The sequence below is a fragment of the Lontra canadensis genome, unplaced genomic scaffold (assembly GCF_010015895.1).
Source record: "Lontra canadensis isolate GAN:19392208 unplaced genomic scaffold, GSC_riverotter_1.0 scaffold25, whole genome shotgun sequence".
NCBI classification, from domain to species: Eukaryota; Metazoa; Chordata; class Mammalia; order Carnivora; family Mustelidae; genus Lontra; species Lontra canadensis.
In genome coordinates this window covers 14,508,625-14,529,471 of record NW_022631019.1, presented here as the reverse complement: position 1 = coordinate 14,529,471, position 20,847 = coordinate 14,508,625, and the positions used below count along the sequence as shown (strand labels likewise).

At 49.6% G+C, this 20,847-nt stretch overlaps 1 protein-coding gene across 1 annotated transcript; it reads right to left on the bottom strand.

Moving 5' to 3' along the window:
- Positions 1 to 1,009: 1,009 nt before the first annotated feature.
- Positions 1,010 to 19,411, bottom strand: PINK1 (PTEN induced kinase 1). Its single transcript, XM_032863634.1, has 8 exons — positions 18,947 to 19,411; positions 10,033 to 10,311; positions 8,017 to 8,117; positions 4,628 to 4,810; positions 3,991 to 4,154; positions 2,923 to 3,050; positions 2,114 to 2,350; positions 1,010 to 1,307 (listed from the first exon to the last, which is right to left on the bottom strand). The coding sequence occupies exons 1-8, from the start codon at positions 19,340 to 19,342 to the stop codon at positions 1,053 to 1,055; spliced, it is 1,743 nt and encodes a 580-aa protein (XP_032719525.1). The 5' UTR covers positions 19,343 to 19,411; the 3' UTR covers positions 1,010 to 1,052.
- Between the last annotated feature and the right edge of the window lie 1,436 nt (positions 19,412 to 20,847).

Genomic DNA, 20,847 nt, shown 5'->3' with positions numbered 1-20,847 from the left:
TTCCTGTAAGAAATGCTAGTCAAAAGGCAGATCAGCAAGTAAAACAACACACTGTCAATTTCCATTTCATCATCGCTTCTAGCTCTGTTAGACTTGAGTCCATAGCAGCAGAAGTGCTTCCTCAGAGACACCCTGAGCTTTCCAGGCCTTGCTAGAAGACGCTGGAGCGTCTTCTCATTTTGATGCCTGCGTATACTGACCTGGCAAATTCAGAAGACATGCAGACTGAGGTCCTGGCTGCCACTTTCAAACCAGCCAGGGTCCTTTCCTGGAGTCCATGCTGTCCTAATAACCCCTGCTTTGCCTTGAACCTCCCCCCACCAAGAGATCTGCTCGGCCATGGACTTCACAGAGGTCTGTGAGGGAGGCAGGGCTTCTGGCCCACAGTTAACACCCGCCCCTCTCCTCACCTGCTACAGAGAACTCAGTCCTATGGATTTGTACTCTGATCTTACCACATTGTTAGTACTAATGTACAGAGGACCTAGTGATTATCATTTCTTTTTAGAGTTTGGCCCCTTGGATTCATCTAGACTACGGGTTGACAAATGATGGCTTGGCCCGTTTGGCCTGTAAGCCGAAAGTGGTTTTCACGTTTTTAAATAATTGAAGCAAATTTAAGAAAGAGTATTTAGTGACACATGAATTCATATCTCGGTATATTTACGTATTTCAGACTGCTTTTGTGCTCTAACAACAGCGGAGTAGCCGTGACACGGGCGCTCCGCAGAACGTCTGCCAGCTTCTCCAGCTCTGCTCTAGTCCAGTTTCTCCCAGCACAGGTGAGAGAACCTCACGCAGGTTACACGATGCACCTGAAATCGCACAGCTAGGGTGAGTTAGTGGTTGCAGACCGTGAACTTTGCCGCTGGCTCTTCCTTCCATTTGCCAAACCAGAGGCCTTCTCTAGTGCCGACCAGCCTCTCCGCGCCATCCTCCACGTGCCGCCCACCCTCGAGCGTGGGAGCCCACCCCGCCCCGCAGCTCTCACAGACTAGTACCACACAGATGTTGCTAAGTTCTTTAGTAATACGCCAGCTACAACGGAGCCCTCACGGGGCCGCTCTCCAGGAGCAGAGGAGCAGGGCTGCCTGGCACAGCGCCTCGTACTCCAGGTTGGCCAAAAATAACATCTTCATCTTGGTCTCCACGCAGCTCTTTGTGCGCCGGTCGGCCAGCAGGGTGGCGGCCGACTGCTGGAGGAGCCAGCCGACCATCTTGTCTAGTTTCAGATTCCTCAGCACTAGAGTATGTTCACCCCAGAGGCTTAAATGAAGTACGTTAGCAGCTACTCGGGCAGATGGTCTCTGCAACGGGCAGGGAAGCGGAAGCTTAGAACATCGTTGGCAAAGCATTCCACCCACAACCTGGTATGTCAGCGAATTCTTAACTTAGGACCTTCCCTTCTCTGGCCCCAAAACCAAATTCTTGTTCACCCCTTTGTCTCTCCTTCCTAGAATACCATTCACTCACCGGAAACCTGCTGGCTGCTCTCTACCCCTGTTCCAGGCTTTTCCAGGGGCATACCCGTGCCCTATGCAGTCTGCCCCAACAAGGAAGGCCCACAAACCGCCTGGGTCTAGCACTCTGTGGAGTGAGGGGTCCTCTCCTTGCTCGGTAACTGGCAGTGAGCACAGGCTGTGGCCCTGACAGCATGCCACCCAGTGGGAGGAAGTGGCTTGAACCCTGTCTGCCTTGGTGCCCTTCCACAAGGCACTCCAGCTGAACTGGGCCTACGGTGCCCAATCATGGCTTCAAATATTCTAGCCTTTAAGTTCCCTAATTGATTTTGGAAATGTCCAGATCTGCTCTTGGGAGAGGTCTTTACATCTGTCTCATTAGGTGTCAACTGTTGTATACTACAACTCCATTAAATATTTCTTAAAAATATTATCTTCTAAGTAACTTAAGCCACTACAGCCAAGAAGAGCTTCGATGCTGGAATTCTCATTTGGTGGCCGGCTCCCCTACTCGTGTTAATACTAAAGTTTGTTCTCCTGTACTTGGCCTTTATTTTTCTAAGAGGAGCTGTCACTCCAGTCTTGCCCAAACCTGATCTTTACTCTGGAACATAAATGTCCACACTCCCTGCAAACCCTGGGGACAGCCTCACCTTGCTGGCCTCTCGCTGGAGCAGGGACCTCACCAGCTGTCTTGCATCCAGAGGCACTGACTCGGGCAGCTCGGGCAGCTGAGCCTCCTGGTAACTGCGGCTTTCAAGGTGGGCCCCGCCCTGGCCATAAAAGGGATTGGGGAGCCCGAAGATTTCGTAGGCGAGTGCTCCAACGGCCCAGGCATCAGCCTTGCTGTAGTCGATCACGGCCTTGGGCCCAGGGCAGGCGGTGGACACCTGTTTAGAAAGCAACAGGTGAGTTTCACGCTGCTGGTATTTTTTTTTTTTAAGAGTTTATTTATTTGATCGACAGAGATCACAAGTAGACAGAGAGGCAGGCAGAGAGTGAGAGGGAAGCAGGCTCCCCGCTGAATAGAGCCTGATGCAGGGCTCGATCCCAGGACCCTGAGATCATGACTGGAGCCAAAGGCAGAGGCTTTAACCCACTGAGCCACCCAGGCACCCCGCTGCTGGCATTTCTAACACACTAACACACTCACGTACCTACATAGCACCTGACTCATGGGCTAATCTGAACTCTGTCCCAAGGAACCCAGAATTTGAGTAAGTTGTGGCTCAGACCCAGAAGAATCTTCTTAGGTTAACTACTTTATGCTGACAAAACACACATCTCCTGCAAACATTAGGGAGGGCCAGACTAACACACAGGGGAAAGGGACTTGTGCCAAATTCAGGGTCAGAAAAGAGGTGTCGGGTAGGTAATGAGGCAGCGAGTCTCGTCCTCCCAGTCAGTGGAAACAAGATGGAGACGTCTGCTGATGGCAAAGGACATGCTCCACAAGACTCACCTCTGGAGCCATCAGGCAGCCGTTTCCACCCCGATCCACATACCAGCTGGTGAAAGGTAGCTGCAGGCCGGTGCGCTCGTCAGCCAGGCAGCAACCGAAGTCTGTGACCACCAGCCAGGGGCAGCCATCTGGGGAGGGGACAGGCAGAGGTGAGTGACTGGTTCTCTCCTGAGGGGCCTTCGTAGGTGCCCTACCACAGACACCAAGACATGGGTGAGGGGCTAACAGGGACATGGTATCAGCCCAGGAGTGCGGGCCAGCGAGGCCTGGGTGGGTGGCCACTCACCAGGGCACTCAACGGGAGGCCAGCTACAGGAGCCCAAAGATGTCTCCAGGGAAACCAAAGCTCTCAAGCAAAGAACTAGATGAAAGTTGGGCTCAACGTAACTGATCAAGTAATCGGAGCTGTCCCAAGACTGAAGGAGCTGCTCCTGGTTTACTCAGCAGATGGCGCTTAGCTCTGATGCCCCAAAGATCTTTGATCTGAACTTGAAACCCCAAGTCGAAACCTAAGAAACGGGTATGATGGGGTTTAGTTACTGGTAAAAGGAATCACACAGACTTCCTTCAAGAAGCTAGTTCTTCTAGCAATTTAATGGCCCATTACTTTAAGTCTTCTGGCTCAAAATTTACCCGCCCTCTGGCTGTCGTTCACAGGTTAAGTGGCCGCCAGCCTCCACTTCAGTGCTTCCTGTGTGAGGAACTGGGAGCTCACTGTTTCCAGGGGCAGCTGGGCTTACATTTGGACAGCTCCCACTGTCTGAAAATTCTTTTTTCTGCTGAGCTAAATCTACCTCTCTTTTGAGAAAACTTCCGCCACTGAGGTTTTTGTTCTGTAAGTGGGCAACAGAAGGAACTGGGGGACTATTAACCATCATTCCAAAAGCCCCACAAAGAGAAGAAAGCCTCCATTTTGAAGGAAAGATTGCTCATCTCTTGAGTACAGAGAAAAATTAAGACACAACTTCTAGTAGGACATAAAACCCGAAAGGACTGAAGGGTCCTAAGTGTCTGCAGAGCTGAAGTCTGGTGCCCCTGGATATCTGGGAGGGTGCGGCCAGGACCCACCTGCGTCCAACTCCACGAGGATGTTGTCAGATTTTAAGTCTCGGTGCGCAACGCCCTGTTGAACCAGATGATCCACGGCCTCCAACAGCTGCAAGACCATCATGGTGGCGAGGCGGCGGCTTGGAGTGTGCTCACGAAGGTACTGGCGCAGCGTACCGGGGTAGCTGGTGGAGAGGGTGATAGGGTCTCTGGCTGTCGCACATCAGTGGTCCCCCCAACATCTTATTTACTATTAGGATGATGGCCCTTCCTCTTCTTGGAGTTTTTTGATCTTCTTCCCCCCACCCATTATCCTGAAGTCAGGGAGGGAGAGCTGGGGCCCCACATGACGGAAGTAATGGTACAGATACTCCTTCCTCACGCCAGTGACAGCCATGCCAGGAGGGGCAGGGGGTTAGGGAGGAGAACTGTTTTTACACAACTGGTAAGGGAAGCCATAGAGAGGGGCAAGAGTCGAATGGACTAAAAACACTGGTGAGAACTAGGTTCTGAATGAAGAGGAGACTCCATTTTCATGAGAAGTCACCCCAAAGGAACCCCGCCTTCTGAGATACTATGCCCTCGGCATGGGTGAGGGCCCCCCTCCTTGCCACTCGGGGGCTGCAGGTGCACAGAGGCACGACCAGCTCCTACTTACTTCTTCATAACAAGGAAGAGCGTCCGCCCGTGGCCCAGGCCTTCGGGGTGAAGGCGTGGGGGTAGCACATCGGGGTAATCGACCAGGGCGCCTGGCAGCAGTGGTACAGAAGAGGTGAAGGCACGGAAGACCCGGATGATGTTGGGGTGAGGGGCCAGTTGCTTGGGACCTCCCTTGGATCTTCTATTTTGGCCAAATGGGACAAATATAGGAATCCAGTATCAGATAAACCGGTTGGAAAGATAATCATGCCATGATAAATACTGACATTCACCCATTTTTTAATTTATCAAATATGTACTGTAGATCTGCTGTGTGTCGGGTACAGAATCTGGTGTCAAAGTGAAAAAACAAACCCATAAATATGACTTGTCACATCTGATGACTCCCCTGGTCCACCCATCTGTCCATCCGTCAATCCCATGCAGCGGAATACGGTGGTTAAGAGACTGGAATCATGCCTATATGGTTTGAATTCTAGGTCCGCTACTGTAAGCCTTTGGCCAGGTTCCTTCTCTGGGCTCAGTATCAATTGCCAAAGGGAATTAGGTAGTAACGTTAAGTTGTAAGGTTAACGCTTATATAAAGGACCTAGAATCTCTGATGGCAGATTCTGACATAACCCTTAAAGTGTAGTATGAGCTCAAACCTTTGTTGAGGGGCAACTGGGCGGCTCAGTCAGTTAAGCATCTGCCCTCGGCTCAGGTCATGATCCTGGGATTCTGGGATGGAGCCCCGCATCGGGCTCCCTGTTCAGCGGGGTGTCTGCTTCTTCCTCTCCCTCTGCCTCTACCCCTCCCCCTGCTCTTTCATGCATTCTCTCTCTCTCTCAAATAAATCTTTTAAAATACCCCACAAAACCTTTGCTGAATGAATGAACAGACAGATGCAGTTTATAGTACAGAAGTCACCTGCCTGCCCACCTGTCCCCCTCGGGGAGCCCCCTGCCCACAGCCCTGCTGAGGGGCACAGTGGCTGTGTTCTGGATGGTGTGAGTCAGCCTGCTAGGTCTGGGCCCCACCCCTCAGCCAGTACTCTCGCTGGGTGGGCTCCTAGCTTCAGGGCAAGGAGCCTGCAGTCACGTCCGAGACAAAAATGGTTGGTGGGGAAAGGGATGAGGGCCAGTTCATTTCTCTTCTTGAGGAGCACTAGTGAAAAAACATGGTAGTAACTAAGCAGTCAGCAGTGGAGCTGAAGGTGAAGGATGCCATGAGGCTTGACCGGGGCCACGGGAAGCCAGAGAGATGTAGAAACCAAAGGCACACAGACACAGAAGAACGTGGGTTAAGAAATAAGGACACTGGGGGGCACCTGGGTGGCTCAGTGGATTGGGCCTGTGCCTTAGGCTCAGATCATGATCCCAAGGTCCTGGGACTGAGGCCCACATTGGGCTCTCTGCTCAGCAGGGAGCCCACTTCCCCCTCTCTCTCTGCCTCTCTGGCTACTTGTGCTTTCTGTCAATAGAGATAGAGAAAATAGATAAAATCTTAAAATAATAGATAAATAGATAAAAATAGATAAATAGAATCGTAAAATAATTTTAAAAAAGGAAATAAGGACACTGGGGTGGCAGAAAGCAGAGAATGGAGCTGAAGCCCAGAGACATGAAGCCAACACTAAGGGAGCAAGATGCCCGCCCCCGTCTTAAGATCGGCCTCAGTCCCTGAGCTGTGGAGTCCGTCCACGTGCAGCCTACTGTTTTCTAATGAGTCCATCTGAGAGCAGCTCTGTAAGTAATCAAGGGAGTTAAAGCGTTGTTCCTAGCCTAGGGCCACTGGGGCTAGTGGGAGAATTGGGATCACAGCTCAAGGCTGTCCATGTCACAGTGGCAGAGCTCAGCCCAGTTGTCGTGGGAGCCCAAGGGCAGAGTGGCTGCGTGAGGTATGTGTGCACGTGGGTGTGTTTGAATGGACGCATGGAGTGGGGACAGGAGGCTGTGGGGAGGGCAGTCCGAGGAGAGCTAACAGTACAGAAGACAGGCATGGAGGAGTTGGCGCGTTTGTGGAGGGCAGTATGGATTCAGCATGGTGGAGCACAGGGTGTAAACGGGACAAGATCAGAGATCAGGTGGGAGGCAGGAGGAGCAGATTACAAGGACTGAGACTGACATCCCTAGATGGGCAGAGAGGGTGGACAGAAACACGCCCAGAGAGATCTCAGGGTCTGAGTCACTGACGTCATTGGTACCTTAGGTAACAGAACTTCTGTCAAATTCATGGAATCATTTGATGGACATTTACTGAGCTGTAGGGACAGAAAAGTCCTGCCCTCAGAGGGCTCACAGTACAACGGGAGAGACAGAGTTAAGATTTAAGGTCAGATGGTGAGAAATGCTATGAAAAAACAGAAAGCAGGGTAAGGGCCCGGAGGCCGACAGGGGGCACTTCAGGCGGGAGGACTGTGCAGCCTCGGCCACAGACATCAGCAGGCCCACAGCAGGCCCGAGTGAGCAACAGAACCGCCTGAGGAAAACCACCTGAGGAAAAGCAGCAGTCCTTCCCTACAAAGGACTAGGAGAGGAGAGGACATCAAGCCCATCAAGCAGCCGCTTCTGCTTGCCCACATGGCCCCTCGGGCACATGGGAGCCTTCCAGACCATGGAAGGGGCTTTCCACGTGCTCTCTCAAGTCCCTGTGTCTGTGCCCCCCGCTTCTGACAGCATTGCGTCTATATCCCAAGCAGCCAAGACGCAACTCTTCTCAGGGTCTGCAAGCAGGAAAGCGAGCACACCGCGTGCCACAGAGCTGGGAGCGCGGGCTGCCACCCACCCCTCTTCCCTCTGTGGAGAAGGCCTCTGGCTACTCTGGCTACTTCTCTGCCAGAGAGAGGGCCTGGCTAGTTCTCTTATTCATCTTCAAAAGGCAGCACGGATGGTCCCTTCGAGAGGCCTTTCTGAATGGGCTCCCCTCAGCACCTGAGCGTCCATAATTCTAGCACTTCCTACCCTGACCTCTGCTCCTGACTCGTCTGGTTCCTCTGCCTCACACACAACTCTTGGGGAAGAGGCCACATTTGTTTAAAGCTCCTGGGACTGCCAAGACTGGAATGAGTGTTATCTGCGCCGGGGACAGAGCAGCTGGTAGGGATGAGTGGCGCTCCCCTGGGGCATTACTTAACAATCAGAAGTCAGGTCGATTTTCCAACGTTCTGAATTGGACATGCTGGGACGGCCTGCTCTCTCTGCTCCAGGGTGAACCAGCCATCTGCATCTACAGTTGGAGCGGGAGGATCTGCACTCTTCCCCAGGCTGAGTCATCCGACCGCTACAAAGCCACCATTAACTACACCACTTACCGTCTATTACACGTCCGCCGGACACCGCTCTGAGTACACAGCTGAGGATTTTGCTAAGAACTCACATCCAGTCTGGTCGGCATTTGAGTGCTTACCTGTAAGTGACCGCTCCATACTCCCCGGCCAAGGCCACTCGACTAGCTGGGACTAGCTCCTGGCTCATGGTACTAAAGATGGCTTCACTGGAGGAGCCTGCCTGGAACACAGTTATGAATTCGGAGTTACACAGACCTGAGCACGTCCACGTCCTCCATGCAATCTGGACTAGACAGCTACTGCCTGGAATTATTTGAGGTGTTTAAAAAAGATTTTATTTTTAAGTAATCTCTACACCCATGTGGGGCTTGAACTCACAACCCCAAGATCAAGAGTTGTGTGCTCTACTGACTGAGCCAGCCAGGTGCTCCCAGAATTGGTTTTGATATTCAAGTTAGGATAAACTCCCTGGGGGTACCCGGGTGGCTCAGGTTATGTTCTCAGGGTTGTGGGATTGAGCCCTGTGGGGTGCGGGAGGCTGCTCAGCAGGGAGTCTGCTTGTCCCTCTCCCTCTGCCTCTCCCCCTGCTCATGCTCTAATAAATAAAATCTTAAAAAAAAAAATCAAATCTTTAAAAAAAAAAATCACTGAAATAGCAAGTCAAGCTAGTCCCTCCAGGGAGAGAGAGGGCAGAGATGCCATCTGTGCCAACTCCTGGGGGGTTTCAACATCACACCTCAAACTCTTGGCAGCTCAGGTGCCCAGGGTAGGAAGAGATGGCAAGATAGGGGGAGGGACCTTTCTTCCTGCCATTAATGCCTCTGGTCACCCCCAGGCTCCAACTGGCCACTGCGTCACTAAGACTCGCCCCTGCAGGCTGCCTTCAGCAGACAGGCAGAGCCAGACAAACCTGCCTGGGATAAGGCTGTGCTGAGGCTTTCCCAGCCCCTCAGTAAAAGGAAGTAACAGCAAGAACCAAAGATGAGCAAAAGCACCCATTTTCCTTGTTTCATTTCAAAGGGCTCTCTGACCCTGTGGAACCAGTCAGGACCCCTCTAGGAGTCAAGTCATTTAGCTTTTGTGAGTGCAGTAGTCAGCACGCGCATCTGGAAGCTTTGATGCTAACCCTGGCTGCTGCACAGGCAAAGGCCTTGGCTACTTGTTAGCTAATCACCTAGCTTGGAAAGGCAAGAGTCTTTATCCCCCTTTATCCCCCAGATCAAAACCAGAAACTGAATTCTTCAGTGTCCAGCATGAGCTGCCACAGCTGTGCCCCAGCTTAGCCTTGGGGGGATGCTCTGGGCAGGAAAAAGACCATCGGGTCTTGATTAATTTTCTAAACCCATATATATAGCAAGAAGAGAAATAAATTGCTCTAGATGAAATCTTTGCTTTTGTGGAGGGAAAACACTCAGTTTCCCTAAGCCTTGAGTCGTCCCAGAGTTGAGAGCAGAGAGGTGACAAGCAAGCCTTTGATCTGGAGGGGAGGTTGAAGGGGGAGTCTGGAGGACAGGAGTGTGGCCTCTCCTCTCCAGTGAGGCAGGTGGTGAGAGGGAGGATGGTGGGAGCTGCAGACCCAAATTCAGCAAACGGGATCATGAGGAACAAGGGGCTGCTGCTGTGTGTGGACCAGACCAGAGGCATGGGCATCACCTGGGAGCTGGTTAGAAATGCAGAATCCGGCTCCACCCCAGGCCCAGTGACCAGAATCTGCCTTTTAACCAGATCCTCAGGTGACTGGCAGACATGACAATCTGAGAGTGCTTCCAACTCTTGCATGAGTGGGCAAGGAAGCCTGACCGTATAGATGCCCGAGCTGTGGTGAGCCCGCCTGCCTGCCTCCTGGGAAAAAGCACTGGCAGGTCCACCAAGATTGGGGCTTGCTTATTTTTTTTTTTTTTAAGATTTAATTAATTTATTTTAGAGAGAGGAGAGAGACAGAGATCACAAGCAGGGGGAGGAGCAAAGGGAGAAGCACACTCCCCCACTGAGCAGCGAGCCCAATGTGAGGCTCGATCCCAGAAGCCAGGGTTCATGACTTGAGCAGAAGGCAGATGCTTAACGGACTGAGCCACCCAGGTACCCCTGGTGTTTTGAGAAATGCCCAAGTCAGAGATGAAAGGCCCCCTCCTTACCGAGATATTCCACATCATCTTGATGGCCAAGGGAAAGGCGGGGGGTGAGGCTGGCTCCTCTTCTCGTGGGACGACATCTGGGTCTCTGCCTGGAAGACGCCTGACACTCTTCACCACCTCCAGGCTCTGGGGCAACACAGGCATGGCGGCTTCATACACAGCAGCACTGCACCCCTTGCCAATGGACTGCCCTATCAGATACTCCTCCAGCCGGAAGCCCTGCCAGCGTCGGGTGTCCAGAGGGTCAGGCAGCAGCTTGTTTTTCTGGGTAAAAATTGCCTGTGAGGAAAACACAGGCACCATGAGCCAGGATGCCTAGTGAGGCCCAAGTGAAGGGCGGTGGGGGAGGGGAGGGGCAGAGCCAGGCATGGTCTTCACTGCTCATCCTGGGCTTAGGCCAAGTTCCCTTTCTCTCCCATCATTCAGAATAATTTTTTCTCAAACTCTGTGCCTTCACTGCAATCAGAGACCGCTGAGCACAGAACCTGCATTAGTCAAGAGGTCGAAACGTCTCCCTGCTGCAGCTGGCACACCTTGTCTGTCAAGCTCCCCGCACAACCCTGGAGGCTTCTGATCTCAGAGAAGCTCTCTGTGCAGGCTTTGGCAGGCAGCTACGGGACGGTTCTCGGGCAGCTCTCCTCGGACCTTCAGAGGAGATCTAGGGCTGCTGTTTGACTAAGTCTGTGTCCACCACTAAAGCCACTGTAAAAGGTTTTGGAGTCTTTGTGTGGGCCGCCAGCCTGGCACCTTGCTCTGCCCGATCATTCCACAGGCAATCAAGCAGCCCCATTTTTGGTGTCCTTGGCAGTGGACAATATCTGCCTCCTTGGGTTCCAAAACAGCTCTAATAATCCTGAAACATCTGGAGTCCACCTCAAGTTGTCCAGCTTCAGTGTGCAGGGTTTCAGAAGAAAGGGCAGCTTTAGGGAATGGGAGAAAATTGGAAAGCTTAGTTTGGAGAATCATAACCAGATACTGGAGGAAATCAGAATTCAGGATCCAGCCCAGTTTTAGAGGCAAACAACAAACACCCAAAGACAGTTGCTTGAACTTCCACAAATGTGTGGTTTCTCTTTCTAAAATCACCCTCATTTCCACCCAAGATAGCCAAATTAAGACTCCAGTTTTAACAACAACCTTGGCCTACTTATTTACATAAGTGCTGCAAGAATAAACAGTGATTGGCCATACAGGGTTTGCTTTATTTTTAAACAGAAAATCTGCTTTGCCAGAACTTCTCATAAGGAATTTCAGACTGAACTTTTAATAGTCTCTGAAGGCTAAGAAGCCAAGCCAAGTGTCTGCCATCAGACTCTGCCTGCAACACCTATAGGTTTGGGTAAATTCCTCTCTTCTTGAGGTCCCCCAAATAACCCGAGGTTTCTGCACCTGCAGGAAGTGATCTTAATTCACCTGGTAAGGCTGCTGGGAACCCTATAAGCAAGGTTGTAGGCTGATTTTTCCTAGGGGCTTCATTGGCTCCATAAAATCAGTCTTAGTTCCTTAAAGTTGCCTGGTCATATCAGAGTCTATGCATGTCACCCTCAAAGTGAATATTCCAGTCAAAGCCTTGATGATAAAACCAATGATTCCAATCGTATCCTATCATAAGAACAGGTTCTTACTGAACTTATGCAAATAAATACAGTGCCATGAATATATAAAAATGCTCACTGAGAGTTTCTGAATCTGGAGGGATTAGGTGGGGAGAAAAAGATAAATGTTTCATATTTGTCTACAAAGGAATATTTTACCAAATTTCTGCAAGTCATAACAGCTTAGGAGAAAAACAGTTTCCTTAAATCTGAAAAAGCAAACATTAGAGAACCAGCAACATTTCAAACAAGAGTAATCATCTTCCTCAGTTTATTCAGTCCCACGTTACTAATTCTTGTTCTGCTTGAATGCAGTTTTCCTGTTAGTTCCTAAAATTCTTACTCAGTTTGGTTTTACAATCTTAAAGGTATCAGAGACCTGTACTTGTCAAAAGTCCTTTCCACAAATCTCCTTGAAGCTGAAACATATCTGTAACAGCATCAGAGTAAAACAAGGACTGTAAATGACAAAGGACTAAAAATGGCCATGGTTTTCCTGTGACACACAACACTTCAATAATTAGAATAAGTGATAATGGGTGGCTCAGTGGATTAAAGTCTCTGCCTTCGGCTTGGGTCATGGACCCAGGGTTCTGGGATCAAGTCCCGCATCAGGCTCTCCACTCAGCAGGGAGCCTGCTTCCCCCCGCCCCCACCTGCCTCTCTGCCTACTTGTGATCTCTGTCAAATAAATAAATAAATCTTAAAAAAAAAAGAATAAGTGATGATATTATGCCAGGACATATCAAAACCTTGGGAATTTTATATAATTTCTGGAACAGTTATCGCATTCGCCCATATAACATAATCTAAGGTTTGTCACCACTTGTTTGACAATGCTTTCCACGTAAGATACCAAACAAACAAGCCTCGTTAATAAAGAAGATTTCATTTAGAAGCGGAATCTTGGGAATTTGGTCAAAAATATCATAAGGTTTTACAGCACATGCCTAAATACGATTACAGATCATTACAAAACTTAATACTTAATTATCTACTTAACCAAGGCGGCAATAAGATTCTAAAGGCAAAGAGAGCTCTCTATAGAGCAAAACTTACTCTTAAAATTAAGACTCAACTGTGAAGTAATCAAAGACCTAATGAAGACAAAACATGGAAACTTTTCTTCTAGGAAGATTAAAGATAAAGAAAAAAGCCTTTGTTTATAATTTCTTATTAAGAGTAGAATAACTAAGAAAATGGTCATTTTATAGGAAAACCAAATTCTAATCTTGTACTGATGTACTTCTGAGAGTAAAACTCATTCATTTTAACAAGATGAATTAAAAAAAAAAAAAAGGTATGCAGTCCCTCTGCTGTCCTTCCCTGTCATGGCCCGTGTTGACATACACTGAGACAGAGCCAGCCGGGGTGCTGCATGGATCTGAGCCTTTGTGGTGGGTGCTGGGATGTGCTGGCCAGAACCCCCAGCAGGAACGAAGGACTTTCAGTTGTGGGAATGCAGCCAACAGTCCTCAGCTCTCGGCGGTCACTAGAGAAGGCCCTGACTGAAGACAGCTGCCTTGCTGAGGTCATGCCCTCTTCCCAGGTGGTCTCAACCAATGACTGTTCAACAGGAGTATATAAAATCCAATTCTGGATGGTAATCCAGCTTTTGGAACTCCTCAGAGAATGGGCCGAGGCTTCTGCTGCTGTTGTGTCACTGCTTGACCTTTGCCTGATTCTGTTCTCTTAACCACCTGTCTTCTCCCCAGCTGTCGATCACCCCGGAATAAACTTCTTGACTAATCTCCATAATCTTGGTCCCAACCATGCACAAAATTTCTTTCCAAAGATTCCCTTCTCACAGACCTTCTACAACTTTTCTTCTTATATTCAGGTTTTGTCCTAAGTTTTCCTTCTTTAAATAATCAGTCACACTTTCCTTGCATACAGGGTTGTTTCTCCTAAAAGAAGCCAAAAACAAACCTATGTTTCTTTTCAGTAATTGTTTATATTACCCATAATACTTTGTAACACAAACCTATCTTTCAGTAAATACAGGCAGAACAAAAGTTCTACATCTACTATTAGAAACTTTTAAAAATATGTCCATTGTAATTAAGCCAACAACCTTAAATTATCTTTAATATTGAATGTTTTCCCAGATCACATGAACTTGAAAGTATTTTTCTTGGTATCAGAATGTCCAATTCTTTTTTTTTTTTTTTAAGATTTTATTTAATTGAGAGAGAGAGAGAGCACAGAGGGAGAGGAAGAAGCAGACTCCCCGCTGAGCAGGGAGACTGATACAGGGCTCCATTTCTGGACCCTGAGATCATGACCTGAGCTGAAAGCAGATGCTAAACCAAATGAGCCACCCAAGCACCCCTAGAAAGCCCAATTCTTACAACCACTTGCCTTTACACCAACTAAATTGAGCTCTTCTACAAATTAATTTTGGCAACATCATCCAGAGGTAGAGAAAAAGGAAAATCTCACGTTCACAATGTGCATACATGGACAAACAAATACACAAACGAGATGCAAACAAAATCTTAAAGGCCCAATTTCCAAATATATAATTTAGGGCTCCATTAATTGGGGATTTTTCTCCAGTCTAATGAATATTATGATAAGCAGTGCTGCAAAACAAAGACTGCCCAAGTTTGGGCTGCACTGGGGAATCAAATTCACTTTCCATTTTCCAATTAGAACATGGCTGGTGTTGTCCAAAGATACCAAAACCTGCAGCAACAGAGAAACCAAATGGGGTCCTGAGTGCCTCTGTGAGCACAGGTTCCTCCCCTAAACCCGGGGCTTCACCACTGAACGGAAGAGCTCCCTAGTCAACTCTCAGACAGCAGGCCATGGCTCAGAGATCCACAGCAGTCCCCCTAGTTGGAGGCAACCCACCAAGAGGAGATAAGCTCACAGGGCCTTGCACATGAAATAACTCACTTAGAGACACATGTCCAAACTGAAATAAAAAACTGCTTCCTTGCTGCAAGAGTTAAATTAGGTGCCCACGGCTGGCAGTGCCCAGTGGGGGTGCGACTCTGGGGACAGTCCCTAGGACAAAGAACCTAGGTCACCGCATTCCCCACACTAGCTGGGGTATAACTCCTGCTGACTCGCAGCAAAATCACTGAGACAGCAAGGTAAGGTTTTTGTTTTTGTTTTTGTTTTTGCTTTTGCTTTTTTTTTTTTTTTTGAGAGGCCACCAAATAAGGCGGTGGGGCGGGGAGTGGGGAGAAAGCTCAAATCTGCTTCCCAGGGGGAGGAGAGTCAGGGGTACTGCACAGCAAGTGGAGAAAGCCTGGGTAAAAACTGCAGCTGTGCGTATTAGTGCCATTAACCCTTTGGTTACCAGTTCACGCTCACATGTCACTCTTCTGCTCAAACACCTTTTTTTCAGTACCTTGGCCTGGTGCTTCCTATTTGTGGAAGCTCACTGAACTCTACTGTGCACTGCCCGTACTCACCTTTAGGCGCCTCTCTCCAAACCTGTTTCTGTGAAGCGGTTCGGCCTGGCTCCCTACTCATCCATCAAGTCCCACCTGAAGCTCCTCCCTCCTCTAGAACCAGAAGGGACAGCCCAGCCTACAGCAACCTGACCTGGAGGATTCCTACAGCACTGGGTACCTATAAGCTAATACACCTTGTGGGAGAACTTTTAACTTAAGAAGAAAAAAAAAGAGAGAGTCTATCTTGCCTTGCCAAATAGTTTTTAAACTCCATGGAGTGGAAGCAGTGTTCTGTACAGTAATCCGTTATCAACCATGGCTTTGAGAATGAGATATATATTTTTCAAAGATTTTATTTATTCATTTGTCACAGAGAGATCACAAGTAGGCAGAGAGGCAGGCAGAGAGAGAGGGGGAAGCAGGCTCCCTGATCCCAGGACCCTAAGATCATGACCTGAGCAGAGGCTTAAACCACTGAGCCACCCAGGATGCCCCTATATTTTAAGTTTTAATTTTGAAATAATTTAGACTCACAAGAAGTTGCAAAGAAATAAAAAATCTGCACAAAGTGTCCTGTGTCCCTTCGCCTAGTTTCCTTCCATGGTGACATCTTATAAAGCTGCAATTCAGGATCAAAACCAGGAGAGCAAATTGGTACACTGCTGTCAACTAGACTACAGACCTTACTCAGTTTTTACCATCTTTTAAAACCTGCATTCATTCCTGTGTGTGTGCAGCTCTACCCAACTTTTAAAAAAAATATGTGACATTTAATATAAAGAATTAACTGGGGGGCGCCTGGGTGGTTTAGTTGGTTAAGCATCTGCCTTTGGCTTGGGTCATGATCCCAGGTCCTGGGCTCCTTGCTCAGCAGGGGAGCCTGCTTCTCCCTCTGCCTGCCGCTCCCCTGCTTGTGTACGCCCTCTTTCTCTCTCAAATAAATATTAAAAAAAAATAATTAATTGACTTTAACAGCAAACAGAAATAACAAGAGATTCACTGGTAAGGTGCCTTGGCATTGACTGGAAATCCCCCTTCTAGGGTGCGATGGAGAGTCATTCGCAGGAAGGCACTGTGGGTGTGGGGTGGGGGGAGCTGCTGACCACCTGGCACTTCAGAAGCCACATGCTGGGGAGGCCGCAGGCAACGCAGGGGCCCAAGAGCCCGCAGAGCAAGCAGATGGGTGAGGAACCAGGAAGCAAAAGCCCTTCCTCCTGCAATCTCTCCTGGACCCTCCACTGACTAATCTTACCCTGTCTCTTAGCAAAGGAAAACATTTCAAAGGCCCAGGTCCATTTTCACAGAGCAAACAACAAAGCTGAATTTGGAGCTGAGTCAATAAACTGGTAAGGGGGAACACTGTGGGACTCAGGGCACTGCCGGCGTTCAGTGAGCGTAGCCCAGGGATGCTGCAGCGTGCAGTGAGCTGAGCAGTCTCTTAAAGCCCCCGAACTCTTCTTTCAACCTCCCCCGAGTCCTCTCTTCGCCTGCTCCTATCCTGCCCTGGGTGCCGCCATCTTGCTAGGACTGCCAGCTCTATGCAAATGGATCCCATGTACAGATTTGTGTAATCACCACCACAATCAAGATCCAGAACTGTGCCATCACTGCAGAAGAACTCCTTCGTGCTACCTCTGTATCGCACCACCCCTAACCCACCCCTGTCCTCTGGCAACACTCATCCGTTATCTCTACAGTTTTCTCATTTTAAGAATGTTACAGAAATGGAATCACACTGTATGTACCCTTTGGGGACTGACTTTTCTCACTAGGTCTAATACCCTTGAGGTTAATTTAGGTTGTTTCCTGTAACGATAGTTGATTCTTGGTTATTGCTTAATATTTATGTATAGACGTACCAGTTTAACAATTCACCTGCTGAAGGATGTTTGGGTTGTTTTTAATATTTTGCTATTACGAATATTGCTGCTATGAACATTCACGTACAGGGTTTAAAATTATTTTTACGAATTGTGTTAAAATATACATAACATAAAATCGACTATTTAAGTCATCTTTTTAATTGTTTAATTAAGATTTTTTTTTTTAATTTGACAGACAGAGAGATCACAAGTAGGCAGAGAGGCAGGCAGAGACGGGGAAGCAGGCTCCCCGCTGAGCAGACAGCCCGATGTGGGGCTCGATCCCAGGACCCTGAGATCATGACCGGAGCCGAAGGCAGAGGCTTAACCCACTGAGCCACCCAGGTGCCCCTATTTAAGTCATTTTTAAACGTATAGTTCAATGGCACTAAGCACATTCACACTGCTGTGCAACCAATCACCACCATCTACCTCCATCTTCGTCTGGCAAATCTGAAACTCCACACACATTAAACACAACTGTCCACTCCTTCCTCCCTCCAGTGCCTGGTGGCTACCATTCCACTTTCTGTTCTGTGAACCTGACTACTCTAAGTACCTCAGGTAAGTGGAATCATACAATCTCTCTCCTCTCATGACTGGCTTATTTTTTACTTAGCATAATGTCCTCAAATTTCATCTATGTTGTAGCATGTGTCAGCACTTCAAGGCTGAATAATACTCCATTGTATGTAGATACCACACTTCGTTTACCCATTCATCCGGCCATGGACATCTGGATTCTTCTGACTACTGTGAATAATGCTGCTATGAACATGGGTCTAGAAACATCTGCTCATGTCCCTGCTTTCAGTTCTTTGGGGGCATATAACCAAAAGTGGAACTCCTGGGTCAAATGATAATTCTATTTTTAATTTTGGGGGAACTGCCATACTGTTTTCCACAGCTACACCTACTGCTGACAAGGACAGCAGCTGGGGACTAGACCAGATGTCACCTGTCACCCAGACTGGCCAGAGCTCAAACATGAGACACTCTGGTGATGAGTAAGAACTGGAACAAGGGCTGGAAACCAGGGAACATCGGAGACACTGCCCAGTCCTTAACGAGCTGTGTCCTTGGGCAAGTCACCCCATCTTCCCTGACCTCAGCCCCACGCTGTACAACCCAGGCCCTATGCTAACTCCGTGAGCGGTTTCAGACCCCAGAACACTGACCTCCCCGGAAGAAATGGGAATTCGGCCAGCAGATGGCCTTCAGACCTGAACCACAAGAATGGCTTTTCCTGGGTCTCCAGCCTGCGGGACTACCCAGCAGATTTTGGATTTGCCAGCCTCCACAAATGCAGAGCCAATTCCTTAAAATGAATCTTTAAAAATAAATAAATAAATAAATAAATAAATAAATAAACACACACACACACACACACACATGCTATTGGTTCTGTTTATCTGGACAAGCCTAATAGATATTTTGGTTCAGCAGAAACAAGTCTTTAGGCATTTACAAAGCCTCCCCTCCCCCATATCCAGTGACTCCCGGTAACTTCATACAGGCGTATTAAAAACTGTTAGTCCTTATGTTTGCTACGGTTGTTCATAGTTTTTACTTTGGCTTCAGCCATGTCACTAATTGGCTGAACTGAGGAGGCTCAGGTTAAAGGCACCCGGCTTTGCAGAGCCAGACTTTGGGCACTGCTAATAGCTGTGCGGCGTCGAGAAAATTACTTTACCTCTCTGAGTACTTTTCCTCGTCCATAAACTGGGGATGACAACTACCTCAGGAAAAGAAGTGTTATGATTTAACTGTCATTACATTTTAGAAAATTTACACAAAGCCACCAGCCATGCTGCAGCGGGCACTAAAATTCGCCGCATGACTTCCAGAACATGCCGTTTGAGGAAGGGAACACGGGACGTGCGGGCCCCAAACCAGGAGAGCAGCACCACGGCAAATGAGCCTCAACTGCTCAGGTCCAACGCCTTTCCACCTGGGACAGAGGCAGGGCTTGGCCCGGTGGTCCCAGGCAGCAGGTGACTCCCAGCCCCGCCCCCGCACTAGCCCCGCCCCGCCCCGGGCCGCCGCTCACCTGGATCTCCTGACAGGCCGACACCCCCCGCCGGCCCTCCGCTTGCTTCTCCTCGATGAGGCCCAGGCCCAGCCCGAAAGCCAGAAAGATGGCCCGGCCGCAAGGGCCCGCGCCGCCCCGGGCCCGCACCGCGAACTGCCGCTGGAGCCGCGCCGCCAGCCCGGCCACCGACTGCCGGAAGAAGCGGTAGCGGTCGGGAAGCCCGAGCCCGAGCCTGCGCGACTCCGCGCCGGGTCCCGCGGCCTGGCCGGGGCGTTCTCCGCGACCCCAGCCCGCCGCGGGGCCCGGCCGCTCGGGCCGCCCCCAGACGTAGCCCGGACCAGGCTTGGCGGTGAAGCGCAGCAGCAGCGCTCGACCCAGCTGCAGGCCCCGGCCCAGCGCCTGTCGCACCGCCATGGCGGCACCGCGACCCGGTTCTCTCCAGCCCCCTCAGGCGTCCGGGACGCTCGGCACCACAACAAACTTGGGGCCGTGCCTCTGCGCAGGCGCGGGCGCCGGGGGGCGGGGCCTCTGCTCCGGCGGTTCCCCGGCTGGGCGCGAGGGGGCGCCGTGCGCGTATCTGCGCGGCGGGTAGTTTCTCGCTTGTGCACTTTGAACCGAGCGTGGAGGGTTTAAGGGTTTCGAGTGTGGACATCTCTGCTCTTGGGCGAAATCGAGAAATTGAGAAAGGAAACGGACATTGATGGACCATTGCCCGTCGCGCCAGACTCTTTACATCTGTTAATTCATTTCATTTTCGCACAGGATGCCATTTTTATGGATAAGGAAACTGAGGCAAGGAAAGCAGGGTGACAGTCTGTCGTCACATGCGGTGTCAGAGCTGAGATCAAAGTTCACGTTGTCCCGATTGTTGAGTCCTTGCCCACTGCACTATATGGATGGAGGTTTCTGTGATTTGTCCTGCATAACCGACCACCCCGACCTGCACCCACACAGGCAGGCTAAAGAATGTTGTCAGACTCGTCCTGCATGAATGACTTTGGGAGCCTGCTTAGTTGACTTTAGCTGGGCTCCAGGTTAGGACTGGCCCTTCTGGGGGTGACTTAGTGGCTCAGTTGTTTGAGCATCTGCCATTGGGCCCAGGTCATAATCTCAGAGTCATGGGATGGAACCCCAACTTGAACTCCCTGCTCAGTAGAGAGTCTGCTTCTCCCTTTCTCTCTGCACTTTGTCCCCCCACCCCCTGTGCTCTCTCTCACTCTCAAATAAAATCTTTTTTTTTTTTTTAAGATTTTATTTATTTGATGGACAGAGATCACAAGTAGGCAGAGAGGCAGGCAGAGAGAGAGGAGGAAGCAGGCCCCCCAGCAAGCAGAGAGCCGGATGTGGGGCTCGAGCCCAGGACTCTGGAATCATGACCTGAGCCGGAGGCAGAGACTTTAACCCACTGAGCCACCCAGGCGCCCCTCAAATAAAATCTTTAAAAAAAAAAAAAAAAAAAAAAAGGACTAGCTTTTCTGGTCTGGACTCCAAAGAGCTATACATCTTGCCTTATATCCCTTTTGGCTCCAGGCTGGGCTGGCCCCCCAGAATGGAATCCGGGGCAGGGGGGCCAAACACACATAGCCCAGGCTCCTTGCCGTAAAGTCATGATAACGGAGGAATGCAGCTTGCTCCAAACTGTATGTAGGCAAACAAATGTTTAACTTCAGACTACAATATTTGCCGTAGACGTATGGCCCTTATGGGGACGGTGGGTAGAAGTCTCACCTGAGGGAAGGATGTTCAGCCCAGGCCTCTCAATGCAGCCTCCAGCCTGGCTGTCTCCAAGGGGCTTCCCCAGCTGATGAGGCTGGATGTTGTAAGATCCTGCAGATGTAACTTTGCCTTATTCTCCTTTACTGCTTCCTAGTATCCTTGTCTATGTGTAGATTCCTTTGTTTTTCCCTTTCCACTTCTGT